Genomic DNA, 13,655 nt, shown 5'->3' on the forward strand with positions numbered 1-13,655 from the left:
CAGCTCCACACCTTTGCTTTCTCCTCAAATTCAACCTCCTTTTGTTTGGCTTTTTGTATTCTTATTCCTTTTCAGGCCCATCCTGTATAGAAATTCATAATGTACTGGCGAATTAACTGCACGGAGCATCTCTCGCTGGACCTGACAGTAGACCCAAAGCAGCCACGCTCACAATCACGTCCTTCGCTAGACCAGCAGCAGCAAACATCGCCTCGGATCACGGTTTGCCAGGCCACGCAGCGCAACATACAGTACCGGCACCGGTGCATCGCTCGACACACACCACGGATTGGGAACCAGGTATTCGCCGCTGGACGTCTCCCAGACAGTCCAGCGGTTCGTAGCCTCAGCCGACCGCAAATTCGTCTGCGGAATCACACAGCAAGGCATATACCTGTGGTCGCTGAAGCCATTTGCATTACTAAGCAGTCTTGAGTACGACCCAATCGAGGAGTTTGGCACCCTGGTTGATATTGCATGGAAGCCCGATTCACGCACGCTCTTTGCTGTGCTCAGCCACGGATATGTGTATGAGATCTCTGTGTACGAGCGGGAAGAGCCAGCGCTCGAGTACCGGTTCGCGGTGCAGCATTACTTTGTGCGTGGGCCGGGCGAGGCACAGGGGATTCCGTCGGTTGGCTTTGGCACAGCGGCGCACATACAAATTGCCGGGCGACGAGACCATGGCTGTGTGTGCGGCCAGCAGCATACATGGGGCGATGGTAGCTACACGTACACACGTGCACTGGCTGTCGTGGGACGGCGCCATGAAAAAGAGCATGGGTGTGCGCGACATATACGACAACCCGCTTGTGCATATCTGCCAGATTGTGCCGATCGAGTGCCGTTGCGGGCCATCCACTGTCTCGGTTGACCTGTTTCTATTCAGTGATGGCTCAGTGCACATGGCATTTGCTGGTAGCGCTGACGGGAAACAGCCAGCGACAGTGCGTACGCTCCGGGCACAGGACGTGGCAGGCAAATTCACGGTTCTTGATTACAGCAGCGTAAGCCAAACGATGGCCGTGGGCACCACCAGCGGCGAGGTTTTGGTCTATGGCATCAGAGCTGGGTCACTGGATCTCGTGACAAAGATTCCCTTCGACCATGGCAAGGCCGCACATGTGTCGGCAGTATCCTGGACACCTGATGGCGCTGCTGTCGCATGCGGGTACTCAACTGGCCACATAGTTGTGCGTACAGTGCTCGGATATGAGCTCAATGCCACGCACCTGTCCAACCAGCCTGTGCAGCCGCAGCAAGGCGACAGTGCAGTGCCAGCACCGTCGATGCTGGTGTGGGGCCAGGGGGCGACCCGTCTGTTTGCTTTCAGCGACTGCTTGGCAGGCCAGGACCGCACTCTGGTATCTCAGCAGGTCGATTCGCTGCCGTTTGTCCGTGCAGCCCTGTCAACGATGCCTGGTGAGGGCAACTCCAAGCACATCTGCCTGTACTCTGGACGACAAGGTGTTTATGCACCACTGCGAATTCGAGGCACAGGAACTCGGCGTCCAGCAGCAGGGCCTATTGTGGTATGTAGCGCAGATTCCATCCGACATACATTGGCGACAACTGGCCGCTGCGCTTTGTTGCTGCTGACGATGACGGCCAGCACATTGCCATCGCTGGTGTGCATGGTCCTGGCGTCGTACAATTTATCGTCAGGCAAGTGGCGCCTGTTCCGCAACCAGCAGCAAGAAACGTCAGTCTCGTGTGTGGGTGGCCTACTGTGGTATCGCGACTACCTGGTAGCTGCCTGCGTCAACCACGACTGCCAGGATGCTCCGCAGCTGCTGTTCTTCCCAAAGAACCGGCCTCTGGACACTACCAGTGACCTGCACACGGTAGCGCTAGAGTCCGAGCCCGTTTCGATCACCTGCCACAATTCCATATTGCTGGTATATTGCCGTAACCAGACCGTCTACCAGTATGCCATTTTCGATGATGCCAATTTCATCCAGGTGTCATTCCGCCGGTCGGTCGATCTCGGCCGATTCACAGACGCTCAGCGGCTTCGCTCGCTGCAGTGGGTGCCCAGCGCTTTGTTTGACCACCGGCCTGCGTTCCTCGTCCACCAGGGAACGACCCTGCGCGTCCTGCAAGGAGTCTGATGACGGACGAATCTCGGCAATGGTGGTCAGCGACAAGTGCGAGTTCACTATTACCTCTGGTGTCAACTTTGGCAATATGCATTCCATTGTCTGGTGGTTTAACGGCACCCAGCTCTTCGCATCCCTGGTGTCGCTTGAGGACTTTATGGACGGCGGCACCACGTCCCTGCTGGACGCATCGCAAACGCGGCGGATGCGCATCCGCCCCGAGTTCTTCCCCGTGGCAATTTCGGCAGACCGCGGCATGGCCGTCGGAATCGACCAGGACTGGACCCTGGAAGAGCACGCAGTCATTGGACTCAGCAAACTGCCTGTCCGGGCCAAGCTCTATGTCCACACGATCCTCGACCACATGCTAGGCGAGGGAGCCGAGCAGGATGCGCTCATGTACGCTGGGCTGTTTCGAGCACTGGCGGTTCTTCCCACACGCCATGGAAATCCTCCTAGCATGAAGTGCTGGAGCGCGAAATTGACACGCAGCAGCAGAACCACAATGGGATTAGCGATGACCGAGTGTTGCCGAGAGTCATCAGGCTGCTGGAAAACTTCAGTCAGTTTGACGAAATCGTTGTCCACTGTGCGAGAAAAGACTGAGGCTGCGTTTTGGAGCACGTTGTTTGATTGCTTGGGCGGGCCGGCCAGGTTCTTCAGGCAGTGTTTGGCCAAGCAGAAACTGGAGACGGCCACGCAGTGCCTCATTATTTTGCAGACCCTGGAGCCGTCGGAGACTAGCGCGCGCCTGGTCCTGTCGCTGCTGGAGATGGCTGTGCAGAGGCAGAACCGTGACCTGTGTTTGGAAATCCTGAGATTCCTGAAAATGACCGGGACCACGTCGGACCCAAGCATGCACGGGCTGCTAGCCAAACTTCGCCAGCAGGCCACTACATGATCTTCATTTTTATGCAGCAAAACTTGCCCTTCAAACAATACCATTCTAGTGATGGCAAGTACTGGTGCACCATGGTCTCTGGATAATGGTCCCAGTATATGCTCAGGACCCACACGCCATATGTCTAAACCCCTCAATTGGATATATTCTTGTTAAAAAAAAAAAACCACACGCAAACTCAGTATCTGCGAACCTACTGATGATTAGCTACTAAGTGAGCGGGACCAAATCGCAGCGCGCAGCGTGCTGAGAACGAATACCCACCTATATGGCATGTAAAAGGGGTTGAAAATAGTTCACAATCCTGCGTAGATCGAACGCCAAAAACTCTGCTGGCATATCCGCTCGCGCGCCCTTGCCCATCAGCATAAAATAAAATAGAAATAAAAGAAGCAGACTTGAAAACTGGATAAGCAAAAAAAAAAGCGACTAGGGTGCGAAGGGGGTAGAATCCACTTGCTAGTCAACTGCGCAGGCGCCATCTATCTGCCAGCTGAACAAACAATAACAAAAAAGACGAGCTTGAAAAATTGGTGGGCGAAAAAGAAATTAGGGTTCGATGGTGTGGAGTTAGAAACCGCTGCTTTGTTTAATATAGGGCGTCGTCTATCAGCCGCCCGATCGCAAAAGACGGCATCCTGAGGGGATGAGTTGGGAGGGTGATGAGTTTTTGAAGGATGTATAAAATGAGGTGGGCGGCAAGACCTTCGAGCTGGTCTTCAGTTTCAAACTGCTCATTTTAGTATTTCCTTTCAATATGATTACTATTACCTACCCGATTCCTAGGGACTCACCTGCCTCCCTCGTTGGACGTGTTGGACACGTCCAACATTGTAGCGATTTTTGTTCTAATTATTTGTAAGGACCTTATTTATTGGCTGCTGAGTATCTTTATCAGCTTCTTCGCAAGGGATCACAAGGATGCAGGCGTGGACGAGGCCCTCGCCCGTGCAAACGACGCCCTTGCCCGTGCAAACGATTCTCTTGCCCGCGCAGCTGAGGCTAATCAGCGGGCAACCGACGCTGACCAGCAGGCATCAGACGCCAACATGCGAGCAATCGAGGCCGACCTGCAGGCCCTCAAGGCTGTCGACCGCACTCTAGCAGGAGAGAAGCACACAATGGATCTCGCTGTCCACGCTGCCGAGGCCAGGCTGCAGACTGCCGAGGCTGCCGACCGCGCTAGCGCCGCTGAGAAGCGCGCCGCTGAGATAGTCCTAGAGTTGGCAGCAGAGAAGGAGCGTGCCAGCATGGCCATCGACAGAGCAAACAAGCGCGCCATGAAGGCGACGGCGCAGACAGCTGAGGCCATGGTCAGCGCGGCCAAATATACTGATCGCGCCCGCGCTGCTGAAAAGCGCGCTGAGGCAGCTGAGTTTCGTGCTAAGAAAGCCGAAGAGGCTATTTCTAGCGCTAATTCCCGCGCTAGTGCTGCCGAACACCGCGCCCGGGCTGCTGAGAAGAGCGCTGAAGATGCCAATGCACAGGCCGCTAAAGCCATCGCCTGTGCTAAGGACGCCAAGAATCGCGCCGGTGCTGCTGAAAAGCGCACCCTGGCTGCTGAAAAGAGCGCCAAAGATGCGAATTCGCGAGCCAAGGCAATCCTCGCCAGTAACAATGAGGCCATCGCTTGCGCGGCAGAGGCGGTAGCCCGCACCAACGCGTGCACTGACAAAGCCGACGCATGGCTGGCCAACGCGCCCAAGGCCCACCGCACTGATATGGAGGAGGTGGAAAGGGTGCAGGCTGCTGAAATGGCACTCTATGGCCACACCTCTTGCTCCCAAGCATTGGCGGTGGCCATAGGGAGGGTAAAGAGGGTTGGTGACGACGAGCCAATTTTGCCTGCCCTCGCCAAAGTACGGCAGCTAACCGTGCTCAAATAGTGCCCAGCCATGAAGATGGTCCGCACGAAAGAGACTGGACAGCAGCTCGTACTTTTTTGTTTTCTCTAGTATTTCCTTTGCTTTCTCCCTGTTCATTCCCCCAGTTTAAAAAGTTGTAAACGTAAATAAAACCGTACCCGGCAAACTAAACGCTTATTTGTGTCTAGAATAGAAGGCGTCGAGCAACTGCTTGCCAGAGTTGGACGCCTCTCTCCTCCGCTTCCCTTAGTTTTGTGTATTTTCCTTCTAACATTTGACAGTAACTATTTGATCAGGGGCGGTCGTTACATCAGGAGCTTGTTGCCAAATGGTCTGCCGTATTCGAGATGGGATCAGTGCACCATTGCGGCATGTATAGGGACAGACATATAGAGATAATGGTGCACGTTCGAGCGCGTGATTATTTGCGTCTGTGTTTTTCATCAGACACCTATGCTACATTGGATAAAAATGAAATGGCGTGAATAGACGCGCGATGTGCTGTCCGTTGCAAACAGCTGCGCTCACTGTTCGGCTGATGGTCGACAGGTAGTTTGGCCACATAATCTGTGTCTGATTATTTTCTTTTGATGACCAAGGAGCGTTTCATAATCTTGCCTTGTATGTATATGGCCCAGGTTCCAATATGAGTTTACATGTCATAGCGCTACCCTCTCCATTGACACTGCAAGTGAATGCATTTTACTAGGGTAATAAAATACCAGTATTTGGGTCACTACTTGGATTACATCTAGAGCAATATAAAATAGCCATTAATGCAGTTATGTTCAACCAATAACACCTGTTAGTGGCATTAACATAAATGCTGATGATGTATTAAAAGGAATAAGCTCTTCAAGTAAATGACGTTACATAGCACATGCAAGCATTTAACACAAGGTTTCACCTGGATATATAACCGCTGACAAAGTGGGCGACCTTGAAAGGGGTATGGTAGGAGAAGAATACCTTTACATTTGAGAACAGGAACAGTACGTATGATATAGCGGTTTGCAGTACGGCTTGAGATAGCGAAACTATGAAACAGACATAAATGCTGATAACCGATCACAGGTTAGGTTAGAATGGAGATAGACATGTAGATATGAAGACATTGCGTAAATTAGTATAGATGAGGGCCTCTGTAAGGGCATTCCCAGCCTTCACAACGCCGAAAATGACGATAAAGGGCAAAGTAGTGATATTGGAGGATCACCCATATGTTTATGGATATTTTAAATTCTGCGTGATTCAACAGCTTGAGGGACGATTCTCTCGGAAAAGCGCTTCAAATCCGCAATGGTCCAGTGGCTAGGATCCGACGCTCTCACCGTCGTGGCCGGGGTTCGATTCCCCGTTGCGGAACTTTTGCTTTTGTCATCCTCACCCAATCCACCGGCAGCTCACACTTGTCTTCTTTTTGCTGAACCCATGCCACTGTTCAGTGACCCTGTCTGCATGCTACTCTGAAGGGTTGTGCTAGCTCTTATACTTGGCATTATCACCACATCAGCTAACACGAGATTTACAGATTCTATTTGTTACCCTTGATGTGTTCAATTAATCAAAGCGAACTTCAAATGACCAGCGGCCTATAGTTGCAGCATTTAGAGTATGTTTATTCAAAAGAAATATTTTAGTGCATTAAATGCTCTAAATCAAATATCGCTGGTATACTCGACAATGATGCAGTGGGCTGTACCACAACTAGTACGATTCTTGCCACTAGGTGTGGACAAGAGCTATTTATCTGTACCCGTTGCGAATGAAGAATTCCTAGCTACGCCACCCAGCCTTGGCTGACAACGACAATCAAAATAAATCAACCATATGGGGAGCGAAGTAGGAACCCCTGTTGCTGGACACAGAGTGATGAAGATGCTGACTGCTTAGAATATGAAAGTCCTAGATATAACATGGAGTAGGATGGTAGACACTATAACCCAGAAATACAGCATAGGATATACTTCAGTGATAGAAAGTAGTACCTAGGATCTGCATTTACCATATAGGCTTTGTACTTGAAAGGAATATCATGTTTGAAATACATAACACAATCGTAAGAGTCTACCAATCCAGTCCATTCTTAACTGGATAGTCTAGGTTCCATTTCACTCAATAACGATGTAGTATATACAAATGAACTGGAACAAGATCTGCAGTCAGCCATTGAGAACACATTGTACTGTATGTTTCATCCTGATTCCTAGATCCATAACACAGTGTCTATGCAAGGGTATAGCGGCTACACTATGTGGCTTAACACATGCTAGTATAGGTGCAGGTATCAGCAATTTCTTTACTATTACTAGATATATCATAATGAGTCTGTTAATATCCTAAAAATGACTATACCAATGCAATACTATGTAAACTCACTAGGCAAGGTTTTTTTGGGCAGATCTAGTTATTTCTAGTGCCATCCTGTTGGTGACTGGCGAGATTAAGTTTGTCTTTACCAATATACAAGATTTTATAGTCTAAAAAGTGTCCGACCATCCGCTAGAACCCTTTTAGTTGATTAAAAATTAAAACTTTTTAACCTCAAAGCGAGTTTGAGTGACTTGCTCTATAAACTCCTTTTGATCTTGTGCGGCATCTGACCTCATCGGTGAAACTAGGGTGACAAGTTGTTATTGTAGTGGTCACAGGTCTCCACTATATATCTCCATTGGTTCAGCGCAAGAGCTGCTCTCATTGTCGGTCGGCCTGATAACTTCCATAGTGGCATCATGGTGGTCATCACCGGCTGCGCAACACTCTTAGGATATTTATCTATGAGGACCTATTGAATAAGGCCATATAGCTCTTCTAGCGGTCATGCAATATTTGTGGGTTTATTTTACAAATTAATTTGTCTTATGAACATGCGTAGGCAGTAGTATTTGGGCCACAATGGATCCAGTCTGTATAGACTGATTCAAGTGACTGTATCGGTGCTAAGGGCCCCAAGAACCATGCAAGCCAAATCATTTTTAATAAAAAGTTCTTAATGCTATGCATACGCAATAAACCAAAACTGAACAGCATCATTTCTCTTCTTGTTTTGCCTATTGAATTTCTCAAATGAATATTACCCGCAGCACTACTGTCATAAAGACATCACTTGGTGGTATTGGCTTCCGTGATTCTATGTTGCCCCGCCTAGAGCAATTTGTACACAGCGTCAATATCATCAAGGAGCATACATACATGCTTGCACGATGGATACTACTCCATCAACTAGCTTATGATGATGCTTTTGACCCTGCAACATTTGTGATAAAGGGGGTTTTCGTTCTATTTATTTATTCATTTATCACAACCTGAAGGCGAAGACGGCCATATCTGCCGAGGATTTCGTCAACCGGAAGGGCAGGTCCGAACTGTTAACCGCAGATTTCAGTGATGTAGTTAGATACCATATTTATGATTATCTATTGCATAATGGCGATATCGAGCTACATGGTGTACGTGAAATGAATCAAGTAGCAACATATGTTGATACCGAGCTGCTAACAGCATACAAGAACAATATTGTGTTGCACTATGGCACTTGCCTACAGCGGATTCTGGCCAAATTGATTGATATTCGCAGCCGCAAAAACACACTGCACAGTACAATGGGCAATGTGTCCAAGGCTGAGTTCAATGACGCATGTCAAGTGTGTATTTATACACCTGCACAGAAGCTCCGCCAGGCAGTTGCCTCTAGGCACCCTGATCTCAGTGTGCTCACCCCACCGATGCTTGCAATCTACAACAAGCTGGCACCAGTCCTTAATGCCTATGATGCCAAGTACAGATTCGCCAAAGACAGCCGATACTATGATGCCAAGGTAAATCCACTTCAGCATCTGCGTGCATACATTCGCCTATGCCAGCTTATCGAGAATGAGCAGCTTGGCAAGTCTCCCCCCAATGCTTGCCTCTGCGGACATCATGGATCCCAGGCCATGTGCGCTTAGACAAGCAAATAATCAAGCAGGTATTTATTTCGAAAACATGCGAGCAGGTTACCAAGATCAACACAGCAAAGAGGGCAGCAACAGAGGCAAGGAAAGCAGCAGAAAAGGGCGAAAGATTGGCCAAGAAGGCTGCACGCGAAGCAGCGAAGATGCCACCAGATGAAACAGAGGCCACTGCAGCAACTGCAGCAGTGGCGGCTGATTCACTTGCTGGTGCATCAGCGGCAGCAGCAGATACTGTTGCAGCACTTAACAATGCATATGCACCAGCACCCCCAGTCTGTGCACACGACCCGGTCCAAGGGATCACACAATCTGTGTGGGATGTGTGGGGCCGGGTCGCAGATCTAACATCAAAGCCATTTAAGGCGCATGGTGATAGAAAATTTCACGGAATGGCAACAACAGTTGGTATAACGATATGCATTTTGTTGCAAGACAAGATATTCAAGGCTGATGCTGCAGTAGATGCTGATGGCTACAGGCGATGCTACAGGAGGCGATGCTGCGGGAGGCAATGCTGTGGGAGGCGATACTATAGCTGACTGTCGCTATATCCACCAGATCCCACAGCCAGAGATGCAGAATCTGAATGGCCGCTGTGTATTCAGAGGAGCACAATGGTTTTATTCTGTCTAGTGTCTCAAATAGCATCACTACAATATCCCATTCCAGGTTTAAACATGTACCACCACAATTTCCAATACATAATACACGGTGTGTTTGCGCAAATGCATTTATATAAGTTAAAAGTACAGGGCACGAAAGAAAGGAGAAAATATAGTCGAGACGAAGACGGGAGGAGGAATGGTGGGTTCGAAATGAAGCGCCGAGAGGTTTTTTTTTTAGTGGGGGGGGCAGAGGTTATCCAGTGGCGGTGCCATGGTGGACCGGAAGACTCTGGACGATGCTGTTGCGGCCACGCAGTCATGCCAGCAGCTGCGGACGCTGCGCTGCGAATAACTGCAGCAGCAGCCTGTGCAGCAGCAGATGCGGGTGGCGGATGACTGGCGGCGACAGTGCTCATCGCTGGGCTGCTGCTTGGCATTGCCCGCGACATGCTTGGCGGCGGCTGCACCGTCTGCCTGGCCGTCATCAGGGCCGAGTCATCGGCAGTGACCAGTTTCGGGGTACTGCTGATTGTTGCAGCAACTGAGCCTATCGATGACACCGGCGTGCGCGGTGACGTACCCTTCTCCAACAGCGACGTCGGCGTGGGTGTAATCGACAGTTCTGGCAAAGACGCAGCTCCAATGATCGACAGTGGTGGCGTTAGCGGCTGGCCCACTGTCGTTGACGATGATGATGACGATGACACCGATGACAGCGACAACTTCATGGCCGACACACTGTCAGTGGGCACATTATTGGCATTGGGCGGTGTCAGGGGCTGCGACTGTGGCTGCCTCACGCTGCCCTGCTGGCCAGCGTCGACTAGCAATGCTGTGAACGTAAACGGCTTAAGTAAGTCCTCAGGCAGCCCACAGATGACAGTGCTGGCACAGACTTGTTCGACTGGCTGGGTCGCAGTTTGGCGAAATCGTCTGGCTTCAGCAACCCGAGTCTGTATTTTTGCACCTTCTCGTGGGCACGGAGTGCGAGCGCACAGTCCTGCGGTCCAGGTACATTCTGCCGAGTCGTCCACGACGCACGCGGTATGCATGGGCAGGCGTCGTCTGCGGCGACCAGAACGACGCCATTAATGGGTTGATCGCTGGGTTTGTGTGCAGCAAGAGACCACCATTGAAGGTTGCGTCGACCCAGCCGCCATTCAGCTGCTGGTCATGCTCTGCTACACGTGACCGCAGCTGCTCCTGCATCTCGACCATATGCTTGGGTGCCGGGTACTGGTGCACTGGTACTGTCCGCGGGAGTGCATACGGCTGGGGCACAACCGCGTCGCCAAGTGCAGAGGCCACACGCGGCGACGCATTGCCCGAAGCAGCGGCAGCAGCGGCAGCAGCGGCAGCAGCAGTGGCCAGCCCCGAAGCAATCCTGGGCTTGCGGGCATTGCCACGAGCGCCACGCTGGGTCGGATCGCGAGCTCCCATCCGCTTGCGCTGCTGCACTGGCGGCACAAACAGGTCGTCGAACTCCTGCACCGTTGCGTTGAGCTTGCGGCGCATGCGCAGCACATTGGCCCGCTGGTGTGTGATGGTCAGCGACTCGGTTGAGATCTCCAGCTTGGCCTGCTCGCGTGCCAAGCACGAGTCCAGGAGCTGTGCCACAGATGCCAGATTGCTGCGCATCCGCCGCATCTGCTCCAGTGATCTCTGATCCGCCCGCCGGGTCTTGCGGCCCTGGCGCACCTCGCGTCGCCGGAAACACACATACGGGTCAATCTCGGTCTTCGACACGTCCTCGAACTGCAGCGCTGGTATGATTGGCTTGAATTCGGCCTTTTGTCGCCGCTCCTGCCAGTGCTCAAACACAACCCCGATTGTCGACACATCGAATGGCCGATCGCGGTCAGCTGCATGGGCTGCAAGGTACTCGATGGTTGGGATGTCCTCTACCCGTGTGAAAACCATGTCCTTGGTTAGCGTTTCCAGCTGGTCCATGGCAGCTTCGAACTGGTCGGCGCTGAGCTGCAGCAGCCCCACCTTCCCCCGTTTCTTATTCGTCGCCGCCAGCCATGTGTCGTCGTTGTCATCCATGCAATACATGGGTGCGCAGCACTCCTCGACAGTCTCGGACGACCGGATTAGCGACGTCGGGCATTTGAAGTCCTTGCGGTACAGCCTATCGTAGCCCGGTATGCGCTTCGACGCATCTGGCGTCGGGATGTACACCTGCTTGGCCGGCGCGCCGCCCGTGTGTGCCGCGTGTGTGGCTGAGATGGCCGCTTGCAGATGGTGCTCCTACAAAAAGAACACAGTAAATCAGCCATATGATCCAGTAATCCACAACCGGTTTGGGATTAGGTGTTGGCCGCGTGTACTTACCGCCTCCTCGTCCTTTTCCACGCCAGTCTCGATGGCATCGACTTGCCGGTTATCGTCATCCTCTAGGTCGTCGAGGTCCGTCGCGCGGTAGACGGGCAAGGCGCGTCGGAGGTCGACCTTGCGTGCGCGGAACCGCTGAGCATGACTGACCATAGCCACCAGTTATGAGCGAAGCGAAAAATAACAGCGCTGGCGGGTGTCTGTGAGGGGCTGGCGGGGTGATAAAAATCTGACTGAAGCTCACCGAAGGCCGAAGAATGACCAAAAAAAAAAAAGCCACCCCAAAATAAATGAGTCGCTATGGTGAGGGAAAAATTGCCCAGGCGCGCGCTTGCGGGTGCGGAATTGGCGAAAAAATAAGAAGAAAAAATTCGTGAGAAGAGTTTTTCCAAGCTAAACGCAAGCCCGCTCCTTTTTTTCAAGCTGAAGCAGGGCTTTTTGTAGAGGGGGAAGAGACAGAGATGAGGTCCCAGTGCACACCCGGTAGAGGGGACGGGGTTAGAAGATATGTGTTGTAGAAGAGGGCGGTAGAAGGCAGGCTCTCCTCTTCGCTTAGTGTCAAAAAGTGTAAGGAAAAATATGCTCTGCGGCCAGAAAATTTTTTCTTGCTCTGCTTTTTGCTCTTTCGTGGTTCTTTCCGTGATTCCTTGGCCGTCGCTGTGTGAGGAGGATTTCGAAAAACCGCAGAAAATTGTCTTGGTGGGGGCAGTGCAAAGGGCAGATTATTTTTGGCAAAGAGGGGGCCATTTACAGGCCAGGTGGCCCCCAAAACGCGCTGATTGGCTGGACGGATGATCACGCATTCTGCTGATCGCGATCCACTAATCATATTGCCGCCCTGGCTTCTGGTGCGGCTCATGCAGAAAACGTTGGAGCTGGAGAGTATTCTGCACGCAGGAACCGGGTCGGTTGCGGGTGGAGAGAGATACACCGATGCTCGCCAGGGAACATGTCAGAAGATAAGCGACATGTCGCTGTGCATGCTGGGCGTATGTGAAACTCTGCATATAATCACGGTGCATATGTACTAAACATGTATGTGGCAGACGTGTCTGGATCCGACTTAATCTTGCAGCAAGCTTGCAGGGCCGAGGCACATTACAACATGTGTTTCAGATAGGAGCATTGAGTTCACTGTGGTCAGGAGGAGCAGCACTGCACTGCGCTTTTGGGCGGCGTCAACTCCTACGTTGATATGATGTATGTGATCGAATATGACCTTCTGCTTTTGTATAAATTAATTTCCGATAACAATGACAACAGCGAACAATCAGCTATGATCTACAGAGTGTATTTGTATATCACTCGCTTGGGTCGAGAGGTTTAGTAGTCGCTGCACCAAAGTTGCTCTATCCGTTAGACGTGCTCTTTCTAGCAGGCTTCTCAGTGGCAACATATGGACTAGTGGGTATTTGATATAGCTGTCTGTCCACTGTTGTTTGACAGCTGACGGTTAAGCAGATATGCACAATATAAAACTAGCACACCCTAGGTGAATGTGGGACTAATATAGATGACTGAAAACTCGGGTGCTAATGCTTGAGCAATGTATATATTGGGCGCATATATCTGCCTTTACTTCATCGCAAGCATCAGCTCTGCACCCTGGTATTATTGCGGGGGCTATTTCTGCATGGCTCATACTGTGCCACCAGTAGCTACACCAGGGCAGCCATGGCTCTTGGGGAGTGGACAGCTGTGTCCGACAGATGCTGCACTCTGCATGTCGCGTGCACACCCCTAATCACATAATTATTGCTGATCCCGATCATTTCGTTCCCACATGACCCAGGTTTCAGTCCAGGCCACTTTCCTGCCGGAAAGCAGTCAGCTGGACCTTGGTATGGCAGGCTCCGCGGTTCAAAGAAGCAACGCGATGCTCCATGGTCTCGTCCCCT

General features: G+C 51.4%; 3 protein-coding genes and 1 non-coding gene across 4 annotated transcripts; 3 read left to right on the top strand and 1 right to left on the bottom strand.

Moving 5' to 3' along the window:
* The first annotated feature begins 307 nt into the window (after window positions 1-307).
* Window positions 308-2,275, top strand: DL89DRAFT_72902 (uncharacterized protein). The gene has a single exon (XM_040892017.1). It carries the CDS (start codon window positions 525-527, stop codon window positions 2,109-2,111), a length of 1,587 nt encoding a protein of 528 aa, XP_040740201.1. The 5' UTR covers window positions 308-524; the 3' UTR covers window positions 2,112-2,275.
* A 1,482-nt stretch (window positions 2,276-3,757) lies between these two features.
* Window positions 3,758-4,886, top strand: DL89DRAFT_260469 (uncharacterized protein; the record flags this gene model as incomplete). Its single annotated transcript, XM_040885785.1, has 2 exons — window positions 3,758-3,858; window positions 3,899-4,886. The coding sequence occupies 2 exons, from the start codon at window positions 3,758-3,760 to the stop codon at window positions 4,884-4,886; spliced, it is 1,089 nt and encodes a 362-aa protein (XP_040740202.1).
* A 1,272-nt stretch (window positions 4,887-6,158) lies between these two features.
* On the top strand, window positions 6,159-6,230 carry DL89DRAFT_t126. Its single transcript has one exon. It is a non-coding gene; the product is annotated as a tRNA-Glu (tRNA).
* A 3,860-nt stretch (window positions 6,231-10,090) lies between these two features.
* On the bottom strand, window positions 10,091-12,042 carry DL89DRAFT_72925 (uncharacterized protein). The gene is made up of 2 exons (XM_040892018.1): window positions 11,758-12,042; window positions 10,091-11,673 (listed from the first exon to the last, which is right to left on the bottom strand). The coding sequence occupies exons 1-2, from the start codon at window positions 11,908-11,910 to the stop codon at window positions 10,363-10,365; spliced, it is 1,464 nt and encodes a 487-aa protein (XP_040740203.1). The 5' UTR covers window positions 11,911-12,042; the 3' UTR covers window positions 10,091-10,362.
* Window positions 12,043-13,655: the final 1,613 nt, after the last annotated feature.

The sequence above is a fragment of the Linderina pennispora genome, assembly GCF_002104995.1.
Source record: "Linderina pennispora strain ATCC 12442 chromosome Unknown DL89scaffold_17, whole genome shotgun sequence".
NCBI lineage: Eukaryota > Fungi > Kickxellomycota > Kickxellomycetes > Kickxellales > Kickxellaceae > Linderina > Linderina pennispora.

Coding starts and splice junctions, on each gene's coding strand:
- DL89DRAFT_72902 (XM_040892017.1), top strand. CDS start 525: ATGTGTATGAGATCTCTGTGTACGAGCGGGAAGAGCCAGCGCTCGAGT.
- DL89DRAFT_72925 (XM_040892018.1), bottom strand. CDS start 11,910: ATGGTCAGTCATGCTCAGCGGTTCCGCGCACGCAAGGTCGACCTCCGA. Junction 11,674..11,757: donor TGGAAAAGGACGAGGAGGCG/GTAAGTACACGC, acceptor TTCTTTTTGTAG/GAGCACCATCTGCAAGCGGC.